The sequence below is a fragment of the Mastomys coucha genome, unplaced genomic scaffold (assembly GCF_008632895.1).
Source record: "Mastomys coucha isolate ucsf_1 unplaced genomic scaffold, UCSF_Mcou_1 pScaffold4, whole genome shotgun sequence".
NCBI classification, from domain to species: Eukaryota; Metazoa; Chordata; class Mammalia; order Rodentia; family Muridae; genus Mastomys; species Mastomys coucha.
This window is the reverse complement of record NW_022196910.1, coordinates 42,361,183-42,388,177: the sequence shown is the minus strand read 5'-3', so window position 1 is coordinate 42,388,177 and position 26,995 is coordinate 42,361,183. Positions and strand designations below refer to the sequence as shown.

At 43.8% G+C, this 26,995-nt stretch overlaps 1 protein-coding gene across 1 annotated transcript in view; it reads left to right on the top strand.

Moving 5' to 3' along the window:
* Positions 1 to 18,010: 18,010 nt before the first annotated feature.
* The window catches only part of Rab21 (RAB21, member RAS oncogene family), a 29,446-nt gene continuing 20,461 nt past the window's right edge, over positions 18,011 to 26,995 (top strand). The window contains exon 1 of the mRNA XM_031349258.1: positions 18,011 to 18,438. Within this exon, the coding sequence (XP_031205118.1) occupies positions 18,289 to 18,438 (150 nt within the window). The 5' untranslated portion in view covers positions 18,011 to 18,288. The remainder of the gene's footprint in view (positions 18,439 to 26,995) is intronic.

Genomic DNA, 26,995 nt, shown 5'->3' with positions numbered 1-26,995 from the left:
ATGTTACTCAGTGAGTCAAGCCGGTCAGAGATGTGTACCGCAGAGCTGGCTTCCTTTCAGGGTTCTCCAGTGGTAGCCCAGCTGGGACACACAGAAGTGAGACTCTGTTTGCTCCAGGGCAGCTTTTCTGAGCCACAGGGGACCGTTGTACAGTTATGTCCTAGGCGTTCGTCTCCAGCTGCCTGTCGTGTGAGCAGTGAATCCGTTTCTTAAAACTCGCCATGTTAATGTGTTCTCTCACCAGACAAAGGTGGTTGATAAAGCGCAGCCACGGGTGCGGTACTCAGAGGTTTTCTGCACGTTGTTTGAAAGGGTTACATAGTTAAGATCTTTGTTATCCCTTGCCAGTGGGAGCCCCACTTTGGATTAATTAGTGAATCTGCTTCCTAAAGCTGGTACAAAGAACAGGGTGTAATCTGACAGAACCCTGGTACATGCGTGAAGCAGGAAGGCCGAATTATTGCAGGGTGGGGACATCACGGACACAAGTCCCGGAGATATTTGATGAGGACAAAAGAGAGGTAAGTGGACCATAGTTAACACACCCATGGCCTGTACAGATTCACGTCTTCTGCTTACACAGACTGGAGCAACAAGAGTGAAATGTAGAACAGGAGTACAGTCCCCTTTGTTGGGAACATACACGGGCCACTCCCTCACCCGGGTAAAGAGTTCAAGAAGGAACCATTCAAGTGGAACCTACGGCATAGGTGAAGAAAAAAAGATTCTCAAGTGGTACCTGGGCATCTGTGAGGGAAGCAGAGGTACATCGTGAGCCTGCATAGAAAGGGAGGCTTAAGATCTAAAGACAGATCTAAGTCAATACCAGGAAAGAGCCCGTTACTCTGGGCTTCTCGAGTTTAGGAGGAAAGGCGGGATATTTTGCTGTCCTAAAAGGAATGGCGCAATTAAGGATGAGACCAATATCTCCGAATTCCCACAGACGGCCTCAGCAGCGTGCTTATGTCACGAGAAATGAAAAAAAAAATGGTGTTTGGGAAAAACCAAACCGACCGTGTTTGGAAGTATGGTGACCCATAGTGCTTATGAGGTTTACCAGCCTGGGGGGAGGAGGGCCTGTGCGGGGTGGCTAGGAGGATACTTGGGAGGTGGTAGGAGTTTGGGCGGGGGGGTGGGGTGGGCTTTGAGTTGTTTCTGGTGTTGTTGACAGTGGTTCCCACCACTGAGTGTACTACAGGTATTGATCTCTTGGCTTCTGTCATAATGCTTTACCATCCGTTTTGTTTTGTTTTGTTTTGTTTCCTTAAACGTGTGTGTATGTTAGATTATTTTTTTTTATTTTTTGTGTGTGCATGGCTTTTTTGTTTTATCAGTTTTTTGTTTTACATGTATGTGTGTGCATGACTGGTGCCTGGAGGTATTAGAAGAAAGTGTCAGATCCCCTAGAACTGGTGTTTCAAATGATTGTGAGCCACTATGTGGGGGCTGGGATCCAATTCCTCTACAAGAACCACAAATGCTTGACCTCTGAGCCATCTCCCCAGCCCTAGATTTACTTCAGTTTTTATTACTTGTATGTGTGGCAGGGGTTGTGGGATGGGCGAGGGAGAAGAGATCATCACATACTGCACTGTATCTTTCCAGAATCAGCTCTCTTTCCACTGTGGGTTCCAGGGACTGAATTCAGGGCATCAGGCATTCATAGCTTGTGCTTTTACATACTGAGCCACCTCTCCAGTTTCCTGGTTTTGATCTTTTAAAAAGACTTTTCACTTATTTTTTAGGGCTGCATGTCTGTATCCCAGTTGGGGGGGGGGGGGCGTCAGAGACCACCTGCAGAAATTGTTCTCTTTTTCCACTGTGTGAGTCCTGGGGAACTCAGGTCAGTGATGACCAACTCAGGTCATCAGGCTTGGTGGCAAGTACCTTTACCTACTGAGCCATCTTACTGTCCCCAGAATAAATATTCTTTTTTGAAAAATCAATACTGTTAAAGCCAGGCAGGGGTGGTCCATACCTTTCATCCCAGTACTCAGGAGGCAGAGGCATGGGGTCTCTGTGAATTCAAAGCCAATAGTGAGTTCTAGGACAGCCTGGGCTACACAGAAAGCCCCTGTCTCAACAAACAAAACAAAACTGCCACCAACAATATCGATAATATTTAGGTTTTAAAACTTATATTTCTTTATTTTCAACCTTGGAATTGTCTTGTTCTTGTTAGAGACAGGGTTTCACTATGTATTTCTGGCTGGTATGGAATTGGATATGTAGACTAGACATCCCTCAAACTCACAGAGATATGCCTGGCTCTGCCTCCTGATTCCTGGAGTTAACTTTGTTTTTATTATTATTACATTTATTTGGCTGAAGTGGGGGTGCATGCCTGATCATACTGTGACTAAGTCAGTTCAGTCACTCAACAGGGTCTCAAGGGAGGGAGTGAGGGTTGAAAAGAAAAATAGAGCTGGGCAGTGGTGGCACACGCCTTTAATCCCAGCACTTGGGAGGCAGAGGCAGGCAGATTTATGAGTTTGAGGCCAGACTAGTCTACAGAGTGAGTTCCAGGACAGCCAGGGCTATACAGAGAAACCCTGTCTCAAAAAAACAAAAACAAAAACAACAAAAACAACAAAAAACAAACAGAAAAGAAAAGAAAAATAGACAACATTATAACATGACTCCAGCCAGTGCTGAGGCTAAAGCTGATTTATTTTTTCCCAGTCTGCTTTTATATCATTCTAGGTACATACAAAGAATACGGTCATTCCTAAGGCTTAAACAAAGTAGGTGAGGAACAAACAAAGCATAAACAAAGGTCCCATGATTACTGTATTCAGGGCCTTAACAAGACCCATCAAGATACAAAAATACATTCCTCAGCTGTGTTCATCTTGAGCCTACTTTGAGATTCGATTTGAGAGAGGAGACCCCTGTAGAAGCTGCTGAAGCTCTCTCCCCATCTCTTCCTCACAAATTCTAGCAGCCTTAGGATTCCTGAGCCTTGGTTTCTCTCTTCTGATCTTCTCTGCTGTTAGGCTAGTTAAAAATTGTCCATATGGTGCTGGAAAGATGGCTCAGTGGTTAAGAGCACTGACTACTCTTCCAGAGGTCCTGAGTTCAATTCCCAGCAACCATGTGGTGGCTCACAACCATCTGTAATGGACGAAAAGTTTGCCTTGATTGAACTTGATTTGAACTCACTTCAGAGGCTGGGTTGTTTTCTAGCATTTGTAGTTGGGGGCAGGGTTAGGGATGGTGGTTAGGGGTGGGAGTGGGGTTAATGCCCAGGAGTAGTTAATAGCCTTCTTGTGTAAAATCAGCAGCTCCATGTTTCTTTTATCAAGTTGATTTGGGCCCGCAGTCCCTGATATTCTTGAACTTGCCAAGCAGCATCTGAGAACAGGCGATGAGCATTCCCTCCAGGAGCATGAAGGCAGTAAAGGCGACTCCTAATGCTGTCAGGCCCACAGCTGAATGATGCCTTCCTAATGGAAGCCACACTGAGGATATTTTTATAAGGCTATAAAGAAGACAAACTAGCTAATTTCCTCCCCTGACTCTCAAACACAGAGTATCCTGAGGGGTTCCACTGTAGAGGAGAAGAATAGCATAGTTTTAGCCGAGCTTAATCTCTTTTTTATTCAGCCACAATAAATAACACAACACATAAAACTCTGTGTCTTTAAGAGCATATTTGTCTGAACAAACAACAACAAATAACACAGCCATTATCAGTAAATGGCTTTCAATTATTTATTGGTTTAACAGACTATTTTTGATGCCCACAGCATACAAAAGGTACTATCATAGACACTAGATATCAAGAATGAAGAAGAATCCACCTCTTGGTGCTGTTTAGGACAAGCAAGCAGACATACCTCTTACCTTGGTCCATTTCTAGTGCTATAATGAATAACTTGATTTTCATGGCCTAACACACAGATTGTCTGGCTTACCGTTGCTGAACTTGCAGCATAGGAAGACTGCATGGTAATCTGGAAAGCCCTCAGAAGCATCCTTTCCTGGCTCTGAGAGGCTGTCCACACGCCTTGCTTCATGGTTCCTTTCCTGCATCATCCACACCTGCTGCCACGGAGCACACTGCCTTTCCTTGCTTTCATCCCCAACATCTCTGGTTCTCCCCTCCCCCCAAGGATCCTCACACTTACACTGGGCCCTGCTGGACAGCATCTCCACTTGACGATCCAATTATCAATAGCCTTAATTCCATCTGCAGCTTTAATTCCTCACTATTATGTAATCTGGAATTCACAGATTTCTGAAATTGGATGTGAATCCTAGGTGAGAGAGAGAGAGGGAGCAGTGTTAACAGCTGCTTTTGTCAACAATTCAAAGGTCAAAGGTCAAAGGTCAAGGGCAAAGTCTCAAGGGAAGCAGAAAAGGTATCGCAAGCTGAACGGAAATGAAAATACATGATTCCAAAATTATGAGTTCTTAGTGTTGGGGTTCGAGTCGCGGCAGACGCGTCTGCAGACACCAGGCACAAACAGTTCCACATGGAAGAGGTTTAATTAAGAGGAGATGGGGATAGCGGCGCAGGAAGAGGGGGGAGAGAAGAAAAGAGAAAAGAGAGAAAGATGGAGGAGAGTACATATATATATATATATATATATATATATATATATATATATATATATATATATATATATATATATATATATATATATATATATATATATATGTCGTGACGTAGCAGTCCAGGTAAAGGTGGGAGTTGAACCCAATGGATTCTGGGAATATGGTGGCTGTTGTCCTGGCAACAGGTCTGTGGACCCGCCCATATCTGCTGCGGTTCTGGATGCTAACACTTAGGATGAGCTATGTAAACACACATAGAACCACCACCACCACCACCACCAACAACAACAACAAATGGAGATCTTCAACCAGTTATTTAGGCTTCTTAAGAAATTGGAGAAAGGAGACCTAATGAAACCCCAGACAAGCAAAAGACAAGAAGAAACAAATACTGAAAAGTAATAAAGAACTGAAAAATAATGGAGGGAAAGAAAAGTCAATGAATTAAACAAAATGATTCCTAGAAATATTTTAACTAGATGCTCCAGCCAGACTAACCAAAAACAAGAGAATGCAAAAGGAAATTGTGTTGGTGTGTGTCAACTTGATTTATCACAGAGAAAGGAGCCTCAGTTGGGGAAGTGCCTCCATGAGGCATTTTCTCAATTAGTGGTCAAGGGGGCAGGGCCCCGCCCACTGTGGGTGGTGCCATCCCTGAGCTGGTTGGTCCTGGGTTCTATAAGAAAGCAGGGTTAGCAAGCCAGGGGAAGCAAGCCAGGAAACAGCACTCCTCCGTGGCCTCTGCATCAGCTCCTGCCTCCAGGTTCCTGCCCTGTGTAAGTTCCAGTCCTGACTTCCTTCAATCATGAACAGTAATGTGGAAGTGCAAGCTGAATAAACCCTTTCCTCCCCAAGTTGCTTCTTGGTTATGTTGTTTCATCACAACAATAGAAACCCTGACTAAGACAGAAATTAATATCAGCACAAAAAGGTAAGAAATCACTACAAACAGGACAGGCTAATAAAGGAATGCTGTAGGCTAGTCTAATTGGGACCAAAAGCCTACTGAGAAAAGCCACAATAGGTAGCCCTGTCTTAATTACTGTCCTTGGTCGCTACCACAAAGTATTCAGTGAAGGAAACTCACCAGAGGAAGAACTTATGTTTGTCTTAAACTGGCAGGGAAGGGCTTGCAGCCGGGGTATGAGGCAGCTGCTACATCAAGTCTGCAGTCAGGAAGCAGAGGGAGATGAATACGATAGCCCAGTGACCCTTCTCCTTGTTATTCAGTCAAGGACCCCAGGCCTGGAATGGTGCCACCCACGGTCAAAATGAGACTAACCACCTAAATGAATCTAGATGAAGCTCAGAGGTTTTTTTATAGTGATTCCAAATCCCAGAGAGCTGACAATCGAGGCTAACCCTCACAGGCCCTGGAGTGCGGACAGCCATGAATGCGTACTGACGCACAAAATACAAGTGACTCAGAGAACTTTTCTAGATGTTCACTTGAAGGAAGGGGTTTTCTGAGACCACAGTGGAAACACAAGGAGAGATGCATCAACCACAGGAAGCTAAGATGAGTCAGTGAGGAAAACCCTCGCTACACAAGTTTGAAGACAGGAATTCAATCCCCAGCACCTACATTAGAAACCAGGATCGGGTCGGGCACTCAGGAGGCAGAGGAGGGAAGATCCGTGAGTTCAAGGCCAGTCTGGTCTACAGAGTGAGTTCCAGGACTTCCAAGGCTATACAGAGAAACCCTGTCTCGAAAAACCAAAAGAAACCAACAATCCCGAGTGGTAGCATGTACCCATAATTCCAGCACAGGGAAGCCAGGGACAGAAGGACTCATCCCAGAACTCATGGGGAACTTCAAATTCAGTCAGAGACACAGCCTCAAAATAGGAAAGTGGTTGAGGAAGACACCCAGTGTCAATCTCTGGCCTTCACTATGAATGGACACACACGATATACATGAGTTTTCACAAGTACACATATTCACATTGAGAAAAAAAAAATCAGATGCTGGAAAGAGTTTTCGGTTGTTCAAGAAGTGAACTAGTAGCTACTAGCTACTAGTAGAGAAATGTGGATGTGGGAACAGGAGGAAGCTGGAAATAGAAGAGAAAGAGAAAGAGGAGAGAGAGAGAGAGAGAGAGAGAGAGAGAGAGAGAGAGAGAGAGAGAGAGAGAGAAGTAGATGGACTGAGGAAGATCATGCTCCGTGGTTTAAGGAAAGTTTGTACAAAAGTTTAAGTGCATGTACATTGAAAATTAAGTTATGAGGAAACTGGTACTTAGAAAGTTTGATCACTTATTCTGCACCTATAATATTCCAGTCATCCTGGATATGGGCTGTGAGGACGAGTCCGGCAGAGGTCTGGTCCATTGTGTCCACTGTCAGGAAGCAGAACGAGATGAAATCTATCACTCAGCTCCTTTTGTTCCTTTCAGCCAGTCTACAACCTTAGCCCGTGGAATCATGCCCTGCGCATTTAGGGTGGCTCTTCCTACCCCTGTAAAGCCAGTCTGGAAACCCCCTCACAGATGTGGCCAGAGATTGGCTCAGATGTGAGTCTAGATGTGTCAGGTTGCCAATCAAAATTAACCACCAGAATAGTCATTGAGGTCTAGTTTACATAGATCTCTTTAGGATTTCTAGTGTCATTTCTACAGGAAATGACCATACTACAGACTTCAGACTGACTCCATGAGACTGTCTGAGTTCTGAACTGACTTTAGTCATTTGGAAACAGCCAATTGCAATAGTGTTACCAATAATTTGAGCACAGAATAGGCAGTACAATGTTTCTATATGATATAAGCAGATAGTTTTGATGCTCTGGTTATTTAAAAATCAATTTATTTTATTCTGTGTGTTTGTGTGGGCGTGCACACGTGTTCCTGTGTGTGTGTGTGTGTGTGTGTGCACGCGCGTGTCCATGTGTATGTAAGCACAGGTGTCCAAGGAAGCCAAGGTCAGTGGATGTCTTGGAGCTGGAGTTACAAGCAGTTAAGAGCCACCTGATTTCGTGTACCAAGAACCGAAGGACCCAACCTCTGGGCTTTAACCATGGAACCATCTCTCCAAGCCCCTCAAAATGGACGTTAAAGACGGCACATTTAAAACAAACATTTTGATAGCTTTCTTTTTAGCTCCTGACATATTTTAGTAGAAATTGGTTAAGATCTGAGAATTCTAACGTTGAGTACAATTTTTTTCTTTGAGAAGAAATACTTAAAATTCTTGGAACATTTGTAGTGAACATCTGTCACCTTATGAACTGTAGCTTCTTCCTTCTTGCATTCCCCGTGTCCCTTAGAATATTCTTGTTTTCTAAAACTCAGGGGAAAATCTTTGCGGATTACTTTACTTTTAGTGAAGAACACAGTGCTAACGCCGTCTTGGAAAGATTTTACTTACCTAGTAAATTTTATTGAGCCGCTTGTGCCCTCTAGTGGTCACGGCCCGCATTTGCAGCTTATTTATATTTGCTTGTGAGCCTCAGAGAAGATTTAAACAAACTAGAAACTGTAGGTTCTGAGCTGCTCCAGAAAGGAAAGATACAGACAGGTGCTTGACTCTGGTTAGATGACGAAAGGATGTGGATTCTGGGTTGACATTAAACATCTTTACTACACCTTGTTCTAATTCTTTACCTGTTGCCTCCCACACCAGAGTATGAGCTCACAAAGAAAAATAGTTTCAGGCTGGAGAGACGGCTCAGTGGTTAAGAGCACCGACTGCCCTTCCAGAGGTCCTGAGTTCAATTCCCAGCAACCACATGGTGGCTCACAACCATCTGTGGTGGGATCTGATGCCCTCTTCTGGTGTGTCTGAAGAGAGTGATAGTGTACTCATATAATAAATAAATCTTAAAAAAAAAAAAAAGAAAAGAAAAGAAAAAGAAAAATATCTCATGGTCAACACAGTTGCTGAGTAGGTGCACAAATAAAGGAAAAACATTGATTCCTATAGGGAGCTCATGTTCATCCGCAGCTGCCACTGCCTGTTGTTAAATTGCCCCTGCTAGGGTGCGTCTAACAGAGAATGCTTTGAGAAAATTCTATCTGTCAAAATCCCATATGCCCAATTGAGTTTCTGAAATCTCATGTCCAATACACAGTCTTTTATAGACTGGTCCTCCACTCATTGTCTTCAATTAGCAAACTGAAGCACTACATTGCAGAATTCATAGATGCAAACATTTGTTAGACATGGTGTTAGCCCTGTGTCTTCTATCGCTGCAATGAAACACTGTGACTAAAAAGTAAGTTGAGGAGGGAAGGGGTTATTCAACTTACACTTCCAGATCATAGTACTCCCTTCATGGGAGGAAGTCAGGACAGGAATTCAAGCAGGGATGGAACTTGGAGGTAGAAGCTGATCCAGAGGCCATGGAGGGGTTCTGCTTACTGGCCTGCTTCCCATGGCTTCCTCAGTTTGCTTTCTTATAGAACCCAGGGCTACCAATCCAGAGATGGCCCCACTCACAGTAGAATGGGCCCTCCCTCATTGACCATTAATTGAGAAAATGCCTTACAGCTGGATCTCATGGAGGCATTTCCTCAACTGAGGCTCCTTCCTTTCTAGCTTTTGTCAAGTTGGCATGCAAAACTATCCAGTACACCTTCGTATATATCTATTTTCTCTAAATTAAAAATCCTCACTGATCATGGTGGCCCGTGCTTTTAATACCAGCACTCAGGAGGCAGAGGCAGGTGGCTCTGTATGAGTTTGAAACCAGTCTAGTCTACACAGTTAATTCCAGGGCAGCTAGGACCACACAGTGAGAACCTGTTCCAAAAAAAGAAAGTAAATTCCCCTTTGGAGAAGGGGAGGTTCAAAAGACTTTACATTACAAAAAAAATTTACAGAAATGTTTTGAAATCTCCTGGTCTTGCAGAGAAAAAGCCTTGTAAAGGTAAAAAGGTATTGTGACATTCGCTGAAAGGCACTTGTACTCAATGGAGGATTAAGAAATGTCTTGAGTGGAGACTGAAGAGGCAAGCATGGGGCTGTGTGGGGCTGCACCAGGTCCTCTGTATGTATCTTGGCTGCTAGCTTGGTGTTTCTGTGGGACTCCTAAGGGTGGGAGTAGGTGTTTCTCTGACTCTCTGTCCTGCTGTGGGGACTCTTTTCCTCCTGTTGGATTGCCTTGTTCAGCATCCATATAAGGGGTTTTGCCTTGTCTTATTGCATCTTGTCTTGTCCTGTTTGGTTGTCATCTCTTGGAAGCCTGCTCTTTCTTGAAGAGGAAATGAAGCCAGTGTGGTAGATCTGGGGGAAAGAGGAGGTGGGGGAGGGATCTAGGAGGAGGAGAAATGGTGGTGTGGATATTGTATGAGAGAATTAATTTTCAATTAAAAAACTGCCTTGAGAGTAAAAGATAGTTCTACAGTGGAAAACAGGACTGAGAAAGCAGAGACTACATTCATATTAATTAATGCCAAAGTTGGAACTGGTTTCTTAAATTCTATAATTTCTTGTTCTCTCTACTGGATGGTCTGGAACTTACTATGTAGATCAGGCTGCTTTGAACTCAAAGAGATCTGCCTGCCTCTCCCTCCTGAGTGCTGAGGTTAAAGGCATGCACCACCCCACCACCCAGTTACTCTTTCATCTACTTGCCTCTAATACTTCTATGCAGTTTATAACTGTGGAGAAACATGCATACTTCCTTGGATAGAAGCAAGGTTTCTTTTTTTGTTTTTTTAAGATTTCTTTTTCATTCTTAATTATGGGGGGTTATGTGTTTGTGAGTGCAGGAGCCATGGTAGACCAGGAGAAGGGATCAAATCCTCTGGAGCTGAAGTTGCAGGAGGCTGTGAGCTGCCCACTTGGGTGCTGGGACCTGAACTTAAGTCCTCTGAAAGAGCAGTCTGCCTTCTTAACCATAGAGCTATCTTTACAGCCTGAAAGCAGGGTTTCTTATCTTGTCACTGACATTTTGATTTGAGCTGAATTGTCAGTGGATGGGGTGGAGGGATGGGAAGATGGGGGAGTTGGGGGAGTGGGGTGTGGTGGGGGGCAGAGTGTGTCACTATGTAGGAACTCACTATATAGACTAGATTGGGACCCTCAAAGAGATCTACCTGCTTTTGCTTCCTGAATGCTGGGATTCCTGGCATGTGCCACCATGCCTGACCTTTCTTCTTAAAGCATTTTAAAAAAATTCCTTGATATTGACTTCTAGTTTTCTGTTGATCTTTTTTGAGGGAGGAGGTACTTCTCCACAGCTCCTCATCCTGTGCCTATTTCTAATAGGTCAGTGTTTCCTAGGCCCCTCTGAAACCCTCACATACCATCCCTGTGTGACTTCATTTTTTTTCCTTTACCACACTCCTGGGTGTTGTACATGGATGCCAGGAATCATCCTCAATTGCTCCTCTACCTTAGTCACTGAGGCAAGGTCTCTCAGTCAACTCCAGAGCTTACAGACATGGCCAGCCTTGCTAGCCAGCTGGTTCTGAGGAATCTGGCCTCTATCTTCCTATGCTGGAACTACAGGCAGGCTAGCATCCCCATCAAACATTTACATAGGATTCTGGGAATTGAAACCCCAGTCCTCACACTTGGAAAGCTCATACTTAAACTATTGAGCCATCTGTCCAGGCTTATGTCATCTGTTCTTGTAGGGCCTGTTTCTCTCTCCAAACCCTCTGCATTACACATTGTTCTAAGAATAGGAATTCATGGGTTTCTTGTTTTATTTCCATAACAGAGAAAGGTAAGGCAGACGAAGTTGACATATTTGGGCAACACATAGTGTCTGTCAGAGGGGCTGGAACTTTCTTGGCATGTGTAAACCTTGGTTTAATTCCCCCTGCCCCAGTACAAAAAGAACTACATTTTATCCATAGTTAAATGCACTCATGGAACTAATACTAAGACAAGAAAAGCCAAGTGTGATGGTTTATATATGCTTGGCTCAGGGAGTGGCACTATTAGAAGGTGTGGCCCTGTTGAAGTAGGTGTGGCCCTGTTGGGGTAGGTATGTCACCGTGGGCGTGGGATTTCAGACCCTCATCCTAGCTGCCTGGAAGTCAGTATTCTGCTAGCAGCCTTCAGATGAAAATACAGAACTCTCAGCTCCTCCTGCACCATGCCTGCCTGGATGCTGCCATGTGTCTGCCTTAATGATAATGGACTGAACCTCTGAACCTGTAAGCCAGCCCCAATTAAATGTTGTCTTTTATAAAACTTGCCTTGGTCATGGTGTCTGTTCACAGCAGTAAAACCCTAACTAAGACACCATGGGAAGAACAGCTTGTAGAAATCTGGAGATGAATTTAAATGTTCTATTCAACATTTGCAGATGTGAAGCTCGGTCTTCATGTGAGTCCCCAACAACTGGAGTAGGGATTGTCCCTGAAGTTGTTGCCTGTCTGTGGACCCCCATTCCCCTAACTGGGCTGCCTTGTCTGGCTTTGGTGGGAGAAGATACATCTAGCCCTGTAAATATATGATATACCAGGGTTGGGGGGATACCGGGGCTGGGTCTCCACCCTCTCAGAGAAGAGGGGGAGGGGGACTGACTGTGTGAGGGAGAGATGGAAGGTAGTGATCAGAATGTAAAGTGAATAAATAAATTAATTAATGAAAAAAGACATGTTCCTGTTATCTGAAGTTTGTTCTGGAACGGCTCCTATGAGGCTTTAGACTTCCATGGGTACAGTCGATGCTCTCATTTACCACACTTTATTGCAAATATTTAGTAATCTGTGGCTCACATTTATTGAGCAACATTCAGACAGAGATCATATCTACTTAAGTGACATGCATAGTACAGTCATTGGCAGGTAATAACATCCAGGTAAATATTTTTAATAGTAAAGGAATGAGCCAAAAATATAAAAAAAAAAAAAACCCATTGACAATCCTCCTTTCTAAATGAAAACAAAAGCAAAAAACCCCACAAACAATAACTAACTGACTCCTCAGCTCTGGGCATTCTCTCAAATTTCAACAGTCAAGATCCTTGGATGGTAATGCTGGAGATAAGTTTGGTCTTAGTACACAAGACTAGTATATAGATAAGGAAATAATGAGACAATTTTTTAAATTAATTTATTATTATTATATGTAAGTATACGTGTAAGTACCTGTCTTCAGACACACCAGAAGAGGGCATCAGATCTCTTTACGGATGGTTGTGAGCCACCATGTGGTTGCTGGGATTTGAACTCAGGACCTTCAGAAGGGCAATCAGTGCTCTTAACAGCTGAGCCACCTCTCTAGCCCCTGAGACAATTTTTAAAAGCAGGGCTCACATACATTAAAAGTAGTCCATAATCTCAACCTTACTATTATCAGTCCTACTTTTGTGACAGAAACTATTGGAGATGTATGTCTTAGTTAGGGTTTTACTACTGTGAACAGACACCATGACCAAGGCAAGTCTTATAAGGACAATATTTAATTGGGGCTGGTTTACAGGTTCAGAGGTTCAGTCTAGTATTATCAAGGTGGAAAGATGACAGCATCCAGGCAAGCATGATGCAGGAGGAGCTGAGAGATCTACATCTTCATCTGAAGGCTGCCAGCAGAGTATTGACTTCCAGGCAGCTAGAAGTAGGGTCTTAAAGCCCATGCCCACAGTGACACACCTACTCCAACAGGATCACACCTCCAAATAGTGACACTCCCTGGGCCAAGCATATACAAACCATCACAATGTATATTAATCTTCTGTGACAATTTTCTCCATCTGATATACTATGCTTGTCTAAACTTCTCTCTTCTTCCTCCTTTCCCCTCTCCCTCCCTCTTCCCTTTTCTCCCTCGCCTTATTTCTGTGTTTGGGAAGAGCATCACTAGGTGCAGAGGAGCTGCATGCATTTGTGCATTATTGTCCTGATCTGCTCTCTCCAGTCAGGAATCTATTCCCAGTTGTCTGCTCAGGGAGGAACCCTCACAATTTCATAGCATTTCATATTTATGGGAGAGCTAGAGTTTCACTTCTTTTTTTAAAGATTTATTTATTTATTTTATGTATGTGAGTACACTGTTGCTGTCTTCAGAAGAGGGCATCAGATTCTGTTACACATGGTTGTGAGCCACCATGTGGTTGCTGGGAATTGAACTCAGGACTGCTGCAAGAACAGTCAGTGCTCTTAACCACTGAGCCATCTCTCCAACTCGAGTTTCACATCTTTATGGCATTCCTTACCATGTTTATGTAGAATAGTTATTGCCAACACCAAGAATGACTTAAATTCCATACAGCATGCAGTGGCAGAATTGTCTTGAATTTCTTTCATTGCTTGGACTAGTGGGGGTTGTTACTGATTTTCTCCAATATAAATTCTATATTAATGCTGTGGCTCCATTATCAGTTATAAACTTGGTAGCTTGGAGCAGTAGAGATTAATTCTCTCCCAATTCTAAAACTCAGGAGTCCCACACAATTCCGTATGTTGGCAGGGCTTCACTCCCGGTACTGGATCTAGGGCTCTATGTGTTTGCCAGACTTGGTAGCTGTCAGAACTTTTGAGTGGTGGTGATATTTCTCGTCTCTGGAGTCACCTTACCTTTCCTTCTGGGTGTGTAGAATCTGTCTCTCTTGGGGCTGGAAAGATGGCTCAGAGGTTAAGAGCCCTGTCTGCTCTTCCAGAGGTCCTGAGTTCAATTCCCAGCAACCACATGGTGGCTCACAACCATCCATAATGAGATCTGGTACCCTCTTCTAGCCTGCAGGCATACATACATGCAGAATGCTGTATACATATTAAATAAATAAATCTTAAGACAAAACAAAAAATCCAAAAACAAAAACAAAATAGAACAAAAAAGAATCTGCCTCTCTTATATTTGTGATTGTTTTAGGCTTACCCCAAATACCAGATAATCTCCCTACCTCAATGCCATTAACTTAATTATATCTAAAAAAGCATTCATAGGCCCCAGGAACCAAGGTCTATTATCTTCCGGGTTAGTACCAAACAACAATAGTTTACATCCATATTTGCCAACATGAATTCAAAAATGATGACCTACGCCGGTCAGTGTTGGCGCATGCTTTTAATCCCAGCACTTGGGAGGCAGAGGCAGGCAGATTTCTGAGTTAGAGGCCAGCCTGGTCTACAGAGTGAGTTCTACAGCCAGGGCTATACAGAGAAACACGGAGGAAAAAAAAATGATGATCTAATTAGTGAAGTCTGTAAAAATATATATGTATGCACTCCTTAAATTACACTGTAAGCTAAACTGGACATTAGATTATGTTACACAGAACTCGTCTACTTCAGTTGTGCCTGGGACAGGCCTAAAAACCTGATCACAGAACTGAGGCGTACACTTCAAAAGGAGTCAGCCTCCTGAGGTAGTCAGTCACTGACATCTTCTAACTCAGAGGTGTTCCAGATTGATCTCTGCTATAATCTGTGGAGAGATCTGCATGCTTTCTTTATTCAGGTATAAAGGTGCCCTAAGAAATATTTTGTTATAGCTAAAATTGAGGTTTAACATTGTTTCCTGGCCTCCACAGTGTTTCAATAATCCTAATTGATTTCCTAGCTGTAGTTAGCTTGGAATTTCTACAAAGGAGCTGTCTTATCAGACAGAGTGTCTCTAAAGTTAGAGATAGCAGTTAGGCACTAATTGCCAGAGCAGTCCCACAAAGTTAGAGATAGTAGTAGGCACTAATTATCAGAGCAGTCCCACACAAGGCAAAACTATTTTACTGACTAGAGAGAAGTTATAGGGCTTCTCTCACTAATTATTTACGTTATAGCCAAGGAATGCTAAAATATAACCCTCAGATGCTTGCCTCAAGACAGACCCTGAGAGTTTATCTTGGGGATGCCAAGACAACCCAGTCCAAAGAATGACACCACTGCTTCTCTGCCTTGCACCTGGCTGATTGATTGTACTGACCTTGATGTGACCATCTCCTGCCTATGCGACTTCTATAGTTTGCCCTGTTCTCTGTATACCATATAAGCCTGATTTCTACTCTGTCCAAATTGCATTCAGTTTCAGCACTCCCTTGTGTCTGTTTCTGTTTGTCATTTCTTCGCCAATGCCTTGTCTACCTGACTAGGACCCTGTTCCCCTCATGGGTTGAGGGAGGCCTAGACTGGCTAGCCTGTGACAAGATTACACTGTAAGCTATCTTGACATTCAATTTTATTTCATTTTACAATAGTGTTTAAATAATTTTGATTAGGTGAATGCAAAGTGCTACATATAAGGTTGTTGTTTTTGTTATTATTTTCTTTGTTTTGTTTTCAAGAGAGGGCTTCTCTGTGTGGTCATGGCTGTCCTGGAACTCGATCTATAGACCAGGCCAGCCTCAAATTCAGAGATCCACCTGCCTGTGCCTCTGAGTGCTGGGATTAAAGGTGTGTGCCTCTACTACCTGAGTTACATATAAATAAGAAGTCCACACTGTTAAATGACCTGTAGGATACCTGTCATTTGAATGGCTCTTCAAAAGAAGAGGGAAGAGAATCTTTAAAGAGAGTAGAGGTTAAATGCAGACTGTATAGCTTTATTCTCTAGAACAACTAAATGTAGGCTGAGAAATATGAATTTCAATCCATATGAAGAATAATTTAGAATGGACAACAGAAGAGTCTCTTTCCAAAGGAAGGTGCTTCCTAATTCTGGAGATGACTGTAAAGTCCCTGTGGGAGGTATATAGAGGAGTGTTCAATTGCAGCAGTGAAACACCATGAGCAAAAAGCAAGCTGGGGAGAAAGGGTTTATTTGACTTCTTGCATTCCCACATTATTGCTCATCATCGAAGGAAGTCAAGACAGGAACTCAAACAGGGCAGGCTGATGCAGAGGCCATGGAGGGATGCTGCTTACTGGCTTGCTCCCCATGGCTTACTCGGCTTGCCTTCTTATAGAACCCAGGACAAACAGCCCGGGGATGACACCACCCACAATGAACTGCCCACCCTCTCTCCCCCCTTGATCACTAATTGATAAGATAAGCCAGATGTTATGGAGACATTTTCCCACTTGAGGTTCCCTCCTTTCAGATAACTCTAGTTTGTATGTCAAGTTGATATTAGACTAGCCAGCACAAGAAGTAAGGTAGATAATATAGTCTCACTTATGAAAATGATTGACAAGATAGTCTTATAAATGATTGATTCTAGATAGGCATAATTTTATCCTTGTCCAATTTTCTAATTATAATTTTATAAAAGGACCCGATAATATACTGTACCAGACTTAAAGGCTGTTTTTGAATTGACTCATTGATTCCTTGCAAGTTACATCATAAGTTCTTTTCCTAGTTGCATTATTAGTATTATAAATATAATCATTATTATTAATTACTGTTATTATTGAAACGATGTCTTGCTATGTAGCTCCATCTAGCTTTAGAACTCATAATTTAAAACAGGCTGGCCTTGAACTGAAAGGTGATGTTCCTGCCTCTGATTTCTTGTTTGACTTCTTGTCAGTTGCTCAATGTCAGACGCTTCTTCCTACTTCACGCCTCTCTTTTTTGCCTAAGATACTCCTAACAAAAAGGTAGCTTTCTCCAGGAAGCTTACTCAGAATGCTAACTCAGCTAGCTTTCCGTGTATCTTTGTAAAACATTCTAAACAGCTTCCAGTCATTGTGTAATAGCCTATGTGTTGTTTCCTTGGTTAAAAATGTAAGCTCTCTGTAGACAGAGACTTTGTATTTAATGCAATGCAGAGAATGACAAGCATTGGCTACATTCACAGGCTCGCTGAATGAATGAATGAATAGGCTGCGTTTTATTTAAGTTGAAGTGTAAAATTAGTCTGATGAGACGATAGTTTATTTTAAGTGACACCAAATTACAAAATTTCAGAAATACCAGGTTGATCTCTTGGGAAAGTGTATTTCATGAAATAAAGTAGAAACACAGAAAAAAAATAAGCAATCGTTCAATAAACCAGACCCACCAAAGTGGACTCGGCATAGACGACAGAAATCCCGGGGAAGCAAGGTTTAATGACTGAAGCAACAGCATTCATTCTTAGCTTAGCTTTTAGGGCTAAGGGGGAGGTTAAGTTTTCTGCAATCCTTGCCCTTAAACCTACGACCGAATCGGAATTCCAACGAGTGTGGTCAGCAGTGATAAAGATAAAGAAGGCGCACCACTGTTAGGAAACATCTCAGTGAGGAAGTGAGTAGGAGGGATGGAAGGATGTGGTAAGGATTGGGTGGTCATGGAAGCCTTTCCGGTTTAAGCTGAGACCTGGACGTTGACTCGAAGACCTGGCCGGGTGGACGAACTGTAAAGTTCAAGAGCCCGGATTTGAGATCCCAGAGAAAAAGACTCAAGGGCACCTTGGCCGGACTTGGCGTGTGATGACCCCGGTGGTGTGACGGTTGTCCTCTTTGGGACCATTCCTCGGGCGATCACGTCCTGTATTCCGACCCATCAGAGTTGGGTCTGACCCCAAAGATGAGCTCGTTCCCACCGCAGGATTCCCTGAATGCTGAACCGGTCGGTGCGGACCCAGAAACCAGGCCCAGGCTCGCCCGCCGCCGACTCCGCCCGCCGCGGTCACGTGACGCGAAGTGTGACGTAGGAGGAAGGAGACGCCATTAGAGGGAGGAGAGGCCGCTCTCCCCTAGCCTCGGGTCCCTGACTTGTTGGTTAGGGCCCTTCATTCTGGGACTTTCTCTCGGCCCTCGCAGGCCTCGCCCGCGAGAGGACGCGGCGGGCACCGGGCTCGGCGGGCCGTGAAAGAGCCGGGCCCGGGAGGAGCGGGCGCCGCGGCGGCGGTGGTGGTGGTGCGGGGCTCGGCGCGGCGCTGGGCTCGGGCGGCGGGGCAGCGTCGGGATGGCTGCGGCCGGAGGCGGGGCGGCGGCGGCGGGCCGAGCCTACTCCTTCAAGGTGGTGCTGCTCGGGGAAGGCTGCGTGGGGAAGACGTCGCTGGTGCTGCGCTACTGCGAGAACAAGTTCAACGACAAGCACATCACCACCCTGCAGGTGCAGACCCCGGGGAGACGGGCTGGGGACCCGCGCCTGTCACCCCCAGCCCCCATGCCTTCCCATTGCCTTTTGCAATCGCTTTGGGGACACGCGGGCCCCGGCAGTCTGTAGATGTCAAGACCCGCAGTGGGGAGGGGAAGGACCCGGAAAAGTCCCCAGTTGCCGGCGGAGGCTGCGCAGGTCGGGGAGTCCCCCAGTCTGTGGGCTGGTTTTTCCCTTTGGTGGGCTTCTGCTGGGGCACCAGGTGTTTTCACTCTCTGGTCTTCGAGCATCAGCCCTTCTTCTTTCCTTGCGAAGCAGGAAGTTCGATGCGGATTAGAATTTGCGAACGAGGTGGTTTGTAACTTCGGAGCGTACAGATGACTAAGTGTTTATGCAAGTTCCATTTTGTCCTGTTTTCAAAGTAAATGGAGTGGTAGAACACCCGTCGTTGGAGGGGTTTTGCTTTGTTTTGTTCCTTGTTTTATTTTTTATTTTTATTTTTGAAACGACCGCTTGCTGCTTGCGGGTTACGCAGTTTCTTTGCAGCCTTCTTGTGTCCGGACGTGTGGTGTCCTTATTCTTTGAGGTTTCTTTGAGATTTGATCTATCCATGTTGAAACATCATGTTGCGTTGTGGCCAGCAATTGATCTAGGTACTGCCGCTACACGTTTTCTTTACTGTCAGGCCATAAAACGCTGGCTTTCTTCCACAGTTACATTGGAAGAGTGTGGAAGTATTACAAAGTAATTGAAAGTGAAACCAGGCCATTGAAGCATCTGCGATCTCCCTGTTATCCTTAAAAAAAAAAAAAAAAAAAACAGTTTGCATGTGTTAGAAGGAATTTATCTATTAATGTGTCTTTGTCCAGAGGCTAAAAAGGCTAGTGGACTTGAGTTTGGTTGTCTGGATTCATATCCTACCCCCATTAATTGCTGTAGCCCTGTGATCTTAGGTAAATTGCTATCTAGTGCACAGAGTTGTCATGGTAAATATGGAAACTCACTTAGCACCTGAAGTGGGAACACTGTTATTACCACCCCGACTTGTACAATAGATCTTAATTAACACAGATGCTACTGGAATGCGTAATCTAATGGCTGTGACGTTTGATGTTGGGTGCTATTATTAAACGACTCAGTGTAGAATGTGCAAGGATGCTCCAGTTCTGATCCCATGCTTTATTTTTACTCCTCTGTTTACAATTCCATATAAAGCATACCACCTAGAGAAGTCAATGTCAGGTGATAACGCCCAAACCAATAGTACGGTGGAGCCCGCTTGGCTAGATTTTGAGCCGATAGGGTTCACTGCCTCTGGAGATTAATAAACAACCCATTTCACGCTTCTCTTTGTTCTACACTGGAAGAGAAAAGAAAAAGGTATTACAGTTGAAAGTTTCACTGGAAAATTAATTTAGCTCTTCAACCTAAAATTTGCACTGTGGAGTCCAGCAGTGGTGGCACACATCCTTAATCCTAGGACTCAGGAGGCAGAGCAAGCAGATCTCTGAGTTGGAGGCCAACTTGATCTGCAGAGCAAGTTCCAGACCAGGTAGTGCTACTCAGTGAGACCCTGTCTCAAAAGAACAAACAAAACAATTGTGTTCAGATTATATATTTCGTAACATGCCCTTAGTGCTAAAAGTGATGAAAGATTTTTAAGTCTGTGGAAAGCAGCCAGTGTGCCCCACACGGGAAGGGTGAGCTATGGTGGACCTCAGTACCAATAGCATCCCAGCTTAGATCTTTATGTAACTCATTGTAAACAGTATGAGGATTACATTACAGAAGCCAACGTTTTGTTTTTTACCTGACACACAGAAACTGCACTCTGATTCCTTCCGGGGTAGCAGTTAACCACCTCATTCTCAACTTCCCAGGGCAGTTTGTTTTGTGTCATCTATAAGATACAACCTTGTGTTGCTTTCATTTCCAAAAGGAGATTCTCCATCAGAGGTGGAAGAGAAATCCTTTACTAACTACTTATCCTTTTCAAGTGCTCTGTGTTTCAAGTACTTCAAAGTTCTGTATTTAAAGTATTCTTTAGAGTACTTTGTTTTCAAAACACTTTTTCAAAGTGTACAGGAAACATTAAAAGGAAGATGCAGGGCAGGAGCCACAGCTAGTTAGTGGTTCAGTGTTCTCAGTCATGTGTTGATCCACATCCCCCACCTGACCCCTTTTAAACATCTTGGAGGTCACAGGCTGGGACTGTAGCTGAGTGGGAGAGCTTGCTTACCCCGCCAAAGGCCCTGGGTTCATTTGGAGGTGAAATGAACTGATATCACTGAAAACAGAAGCCTTTCTCTGCCTGGAGGTGCTCCATGTCCTTCTGTGTCTAGTGTCAAACACGTTTTTTTTTTTTCTTTGTAGAGCCAGGATCTGTTTTAGTCTCAGTTCTGCCCTCTGGAACTTTGGTCTCATATGACATTCCTTGAGATGGCTCTCATGACCTCCTGAGTCTTTGTCTTCTCTTAGGTAAACAGCTCTGGTTCTTTAATTGGATCTCTAGTGGCATTTAACGTCTACTGTACTCCTCCGGTGTCAGGGCACCATCCTTCCTTCTTTTCCTTTCTTTATTTCTGTTGTTTCGTAAGCTGGTCCAAGACTCATGATCCTCCTGCCTCAGTCTCCAGAGTGACTAGGATTACAGGTGTCCACCCTCCTGGCCCCCTGATGTCCTCCTTTGTTAAAGTGGAATGCTTTGAACTGACTGTGACTCCAGGCCGGCTCAGACTGAGCAGAGAGGTGCAGGCAGTCACTTCCCCTTCTTCTGACACTGAAGTTGTAAAGATTCTGTGAGTTTCTGAGGAAGCTGTGGCATTGGTTACTACTGGGTTTATTGTCAACAAAGTCTTAAAATTTATCTCAATTATGCTTCAAGAAACGAGTATCTCCTTCAGGTCTTCTATTCTTTGACTTTGTAATAAAGCATTTTTTTCCTTAACATACTTGACCTGTTAAAGTTGGCGTTTGATCTGTACAAGTGTTTAAAGCTTGCCAATTTTATTTTATTTTACTGTTTTTTAAGGATGAAAAAGTTTTAGTTCATATTTTAGTGGTACAGGCATGGCAGGGTACATGGTGACAGGAACTTGAGGAAGTAGCTGGTCACGTCATATCTGCAGCCAGGAAGCTGACAAAAACGAATTGTTAATATCCCCCCTTTTTGGTTTTTTTGAGACAGGGTTTCTCTCCATAGCCCTGGCTGTCCTGTAACTCATTCTGTAGACCAGGTCGGCCCTGAACTCAGAAATCCGCTTACCTCTGACTCCCAAGTGCAGGAATTAAAGGTGTGCACCCCCACTGCCTGGTGTTAATATCCTTTTAAGCCTTGATTTGGCACCCTGACCCCAAACATTGGACCCGGTTAGGCCAGTGATCTGTGCTAGGTTCTGCAAAGAAGAAAGATATGAAACCTACTGTCTAGATTAGCTGCTTTTTAAATTTCCTTACTTGATTTGGTTAGAAAACCTTCAGTGTTCTCTTCAGTTCACAAAGACTTTGAAAAGCAATGGGGGGTGGGGGGTAAATATAAAGCCTGGTAGCAAGCTCCAATATATGCTGGTGATGCATGGCCAGAGATTAGGTCTTCTTTGGCTGTGCAGTGTTTTAGGATTGGATTATTTCAGAACATCTACGATCCCCTCCTTCTCTTGAGTGGAAAACAGTTACTAATGTAGTTTTCCTTTTGGGGCTGCTGCACAGAGTAGACACAAATCCTTTAGTGAGCCTTGGCCAGTTATCCCAGCTGATGCTCTCCCACCTCAGCTCATTGGCCTTGCCCATAAGGACTGTCATGGGATGCTGGTCAGATGTAGATAACAAAATACACTGTGTGAGCTGCACCAAGTTCTATCAGGAAGTTGTATGATAACGGTGGAAAGAAGCGAAAGGATTCTGGAGCTAGACTGAGTTATGCAATGGTCATGGTTTTAAACTGGCTCACCAATAAAGTGGGAATGCTTTCTTCATAGCTCCTAACATGGATTACATGGCAGACAGCCATGAAGCTCTTCTAGCACAGTGCCTTAAACACTGGTTCTGGGGATCAAACCAGGGCTGTACTAAGTTATAGCCTCATCTCTAATACATGTTCATTTAATAAATGTCAAATGTTGCATGCTGTTGAATGAATATCACAGTATTTAATATATGTTTCTTTAATGATAACTCAGTCAGAAAAGTGAATGGATACCAGAGAAGTGATTTGACTTGGATTATGCTGAGAAGTTGTCTTTGAGGAGTCACTACATTTATAGGATTTGGGAAGGGGGTGTCAGTCGAGCATGAGATCCTGAGTTTGGATCCTAACACTTTCCTATAATCCTAGTGCTGGGGAGCCAAACACTAGGGGACATTGGGCTTGCTGGACAGCCAGTCCAGCTGAATTAGTAGTCTCCAGGCTCAGTGAGAGACCCTGCCTCAAAAGTAAGGTAAAGAGGGGCAAAGGATAGCTCTGGTGTTGAGCACATTCTGGCTTTGCAGGAGGATGGGAGTTGAGTCCCCAACACCCAGGCCAGGTGTCTCACAGGTGCCTCTAACCCAGCTCTAAGCATCTACACCCTTTTCTGGCCTCCATGGGCACCTTCACCACCGTAGCTGATTATGGTGGCACACATCTGGATCTCAGCATTCTAGAGGTTGAGGCAGGAAGATTTTGAGTTCTAAGCCAGCCTGGGCATTAAATGAAAAATCAATATCTGTGTCTCTATGTTTCTCTGTCTCTCTGTTTCTCTCTGTCTCTCTCTCTCTCTCTCTCTCTCTCTCTCTCTCTCTCTTTCTCTCTCTCTCTCTCTCTCTCTCTCTCTCTCACACACACACACACACACACATACACACAGAACCATACACACACACACAGGTTAGGAATATAGCTCAGTTGGTGTAAACTAATTGCTTTGTACACTCCCCACGTAAACCAGGCATGATATCACATGCTTGTAATCCTAGCACTGGTAAGGGTGGAGATCAGAAATTCAAGGCCATCCTGAGCTACACAAGAATATTGAGGCCAATCCAGATTACAGACTGTTTCTCAGTAATAGAGTGATTGAAAAGAAATATGTTTTAAAATTTAAAATTATTTTCATTCCAAAATTTTGACTGGGATTGACATATCTAGAATTCAGGGATTTGTTGTTTGTTCTGTTTTTTGTTTTTGTTTTTGTTTTTGTTTGTTTGTTTTTGGGTTTTTTTTTCGAGACAGGGTTTCTCTGTATAGCTCTGGCTGTCCTGGAACTCACTCTGTAGACCAGGCTGGCCTTGAACTCAGAAATCCGCCTGCCTCTGCCTGGGATTAAAGGCTTGCGCCGCCGCCACCGCCACCGCCGCCACCACCACCACCACCTGGCTGTTTGTTCTGTTTTTAATCAGCATATGGGCCATGCTTAGTGTTGCTGTTTCCAGAGCTGCTCCTTGGTTACTTTGAGTTGTAGTGTAATTGTATAGGTACGTTCTCTGGAGTGCTTGAATTTATCGAGTCTCCATGCTTTCCTCTGTGTGTGTGTGTGTGTGTGTATCTTTAAATGATTTGAGACTCCTGGAGGGACCCCCACACTTAAATCCCAGGAGCGATGACCCCACACACCACCAAGACACGGACTTGATGCAATCTGCAAGAGGCTTTTTATTTCAGCTAGCTGGGGTGAGACTCATATCCCTCGCAGGGGTAGAAGAGTCTGGCCCCGAGCAAGGTCTTAGGCAGCTTTTTATTTCTGTGCAGTTGCTGGGGCAAAAGGGAAGACTGGGGTAAGGGGAAGGTACGGGGTGGTTTCTGATTGGTGCTGGCTTGTGCTATGGTCCAGGGGCGGGCTAGCCACCTGGCAATTGTTTTGGGCCAGGTTGTTTCTGGGTTCTCGGGCCCTTGTTTTTGAGTTCTGGGAGCTGCTGGTCTCTCATTGTTTTTAGGTTCTGGGAGCTGGTCTCCCACTGAGTTTAACTAACGCTAAATTCCCACAGTACAGTTTGAAAACTTAATCTTACAAGACTTCAGTAAAGTTGACATAGACTTTGGGTAAGAGAGAAGATTATAATTTTTTCCCTATGGACTATATTTATATAATACTGTTGACTCTAAGGAATTAAATTCAGGAATTTAAAGAGTATGTGTGTGTGTGTGTGTGTGTGTGCTCACATGCAGGAGTGCACATGTATGTCTGCATGCCTATGCCCTTCCAGAGAGTACAACTTTCCAGCATCACTTTTCTCTTTCCACAATATGGATTCTGGAAGTCAAACTCGGGTCGTCAGACTTGGCAGCAAGTGCCTTTACCTTCTGAGCAGCTCAAGAAGTGTTCTTATTCTGTGCCTACTGTGTGTTAAGCAGTGTGCTAGCTGGGGATATGAAGATTAGAAGGTACTGTACTGGCAGCCAGCTTTCTTTTCTATTTACAGTATTCGCCCATTCCTCTGGTGATTACTTCTGCCTTGTGTGTGTGTATCTGCACTCCTAGGTGACCATTTTCCTTTTTTTAGTTGTACCCCATGTGTCCTCCTTGAAGGTACTTATTGAAGATTGTGTACCTTAAGTGATGTCTATCACTTTTAACTAATCTCTAAAAGAGGAGCAATGCTTACTTACATTTATAGCCAGAGCCATCATCATCTTCCCTTTGGGTTGTAACTGGAATTCCCCCTGTCTACCCCGTCATGTCTGGAGTAGGTTCCTGGCTTTTGACTAGCAAAGCAGTGGAATAGCTGGATCCTCAAGTAGTACTGTGTCCCATTTTCTGAGGAATAACCAAACTGATTTCCACAGTGGTTGTGCCAGCTTGCAATCCCACCAGCAATGGAGGAGTGTTCCACATTCTCTCCAGCATCTGCTGTTACCTGAGTTTTTGATTTTAGCCATTCTGACTGGTATGAGGTGGAATCTCAGGATTCCCTGATGACTAAGGATGTTGAACATTTCTTTAGGTGCTTCTCAGTCATTCGGTATTCCTCAGTTGAGAATTCTTTGTTTAGCTCTGTACCCCATTTTTAATAGGGTTATTTGAGTCTCAGGAGTCTTAACTTCTTGAGTTCTTTGTATATATTGAATATTAACCCTCTGTCAGATGTAGGATTGGAAAAGACCTTTTTCCAATCTGTTGGTTGTCGTTTTGTCCTATTGACAGTGTCCTTTGCCTTACAGAAGCTTTGTAATTTTATGAGGTCCCATTTGTCAATTCTTGATCTTAGAGCATAAGCTATTGGTGTTCTGTTCAGGAAATTTTCCCCTGTGCCCATGTGCTCCAGGCTCTTCCCCACTTTCTCTTCTATTAGTTTCAGTGTATCTGGTTTTATGTGGAGGTCTTTGATCCACTTGGACTTAAGCTTTGTACAGGGAGATAGGAATGGATTGATTTGCATTCTTCTACATGCTAACCACCAGTTGAGCCAGCACCATTTGTTGAAAATGCTGTCTTTCAATCCTGAAGCTGATCCTGACAGTTTAGCAACCGAGACAACCAAGACTTAAATTTCCAGCATTCCCACAAGCAGAAATGGTGTTGCACTTTGGTAAGCCAAGACTTGTGTCTTAATGGTACCTCCACCACCTCTTCAGCTCTGCACTCAGGCTCTGCGGCTTTATGCTTTGCACCACAATCTCTTGGCTAGGAATCTTGGCTCTCTTGTTTCTGAGGTTGTTTAGAATGTGTGATTTTTTTTTTTTTTTTTTTATAGCTCTGAATGTCATGTGGCTGTTTTTTAGCCAATCCATTATAGTATTTACACAGTAGTTACAATATTTAGAGTTACTACCTCTTTACTATTATACTAGCTCCATGAAGGCCATAGAAAATGGGGAATTAATTTACTTATTTATTTATTGATGAGATGGTATTTCATCTAGTAGCCCATACAGGCCTGTAACTCATGGTTGTCCTGGTTCTGCCCTCTGAATTCTGGGATTATTAAAAGTATGCCACCAAGTCCAGTTGGTGTTTTGTTTGTTTTGTTTTTAATAAAAAAGTTGGGGGCCAGAGAGACAGCTCTGCAGTGAGGAACACTGCTAATGTCTCAGGACTGTGCTCTGCTCCTGGCACCCACATGGCAGCTCACAAAGGCCTGTAACTCGTCCCAGGGGACCTGACACATGTGGAATATGCACATCTTCACAGGCAAAACACTCATACACATAAAAGAATGACGTTTTTTGTCTTGTGGTCAGATGTTCTTAGCATATAGGGATTTCACACCTGTCTTTCTGCTTTGTTCTCTAGTCTGCTTCTTAGGCACTACTTTTTTTTTTTTAACTTGTTTTCAGATTGTTTCTTTTGTTTTGAACTAGGTCTTGCTATGTAGTGAAAGTTGGCCTCAAATTTGCAGTCCTGCTTCAATTTTCTTGGTGCCAGGATTCTAGGCATGCACCATGGTGTCCTGCAGAAGTAACTGACTTCTCAGGAAAGTCCACTCGACATTCTTCTTTTGCTCTATGTGATTGTCCTGGGTGTCTGAGACCTAACGCGTACAAGAATCTATCACCTTTCGATCTTTCTCTCTTTCCTTCCTTTTAAGAAAGAAAATCATGAATGTAAAAATACTGAGGAACCCAAGTCTCTTTTCTGGTCATTTTTATTCTCTTACT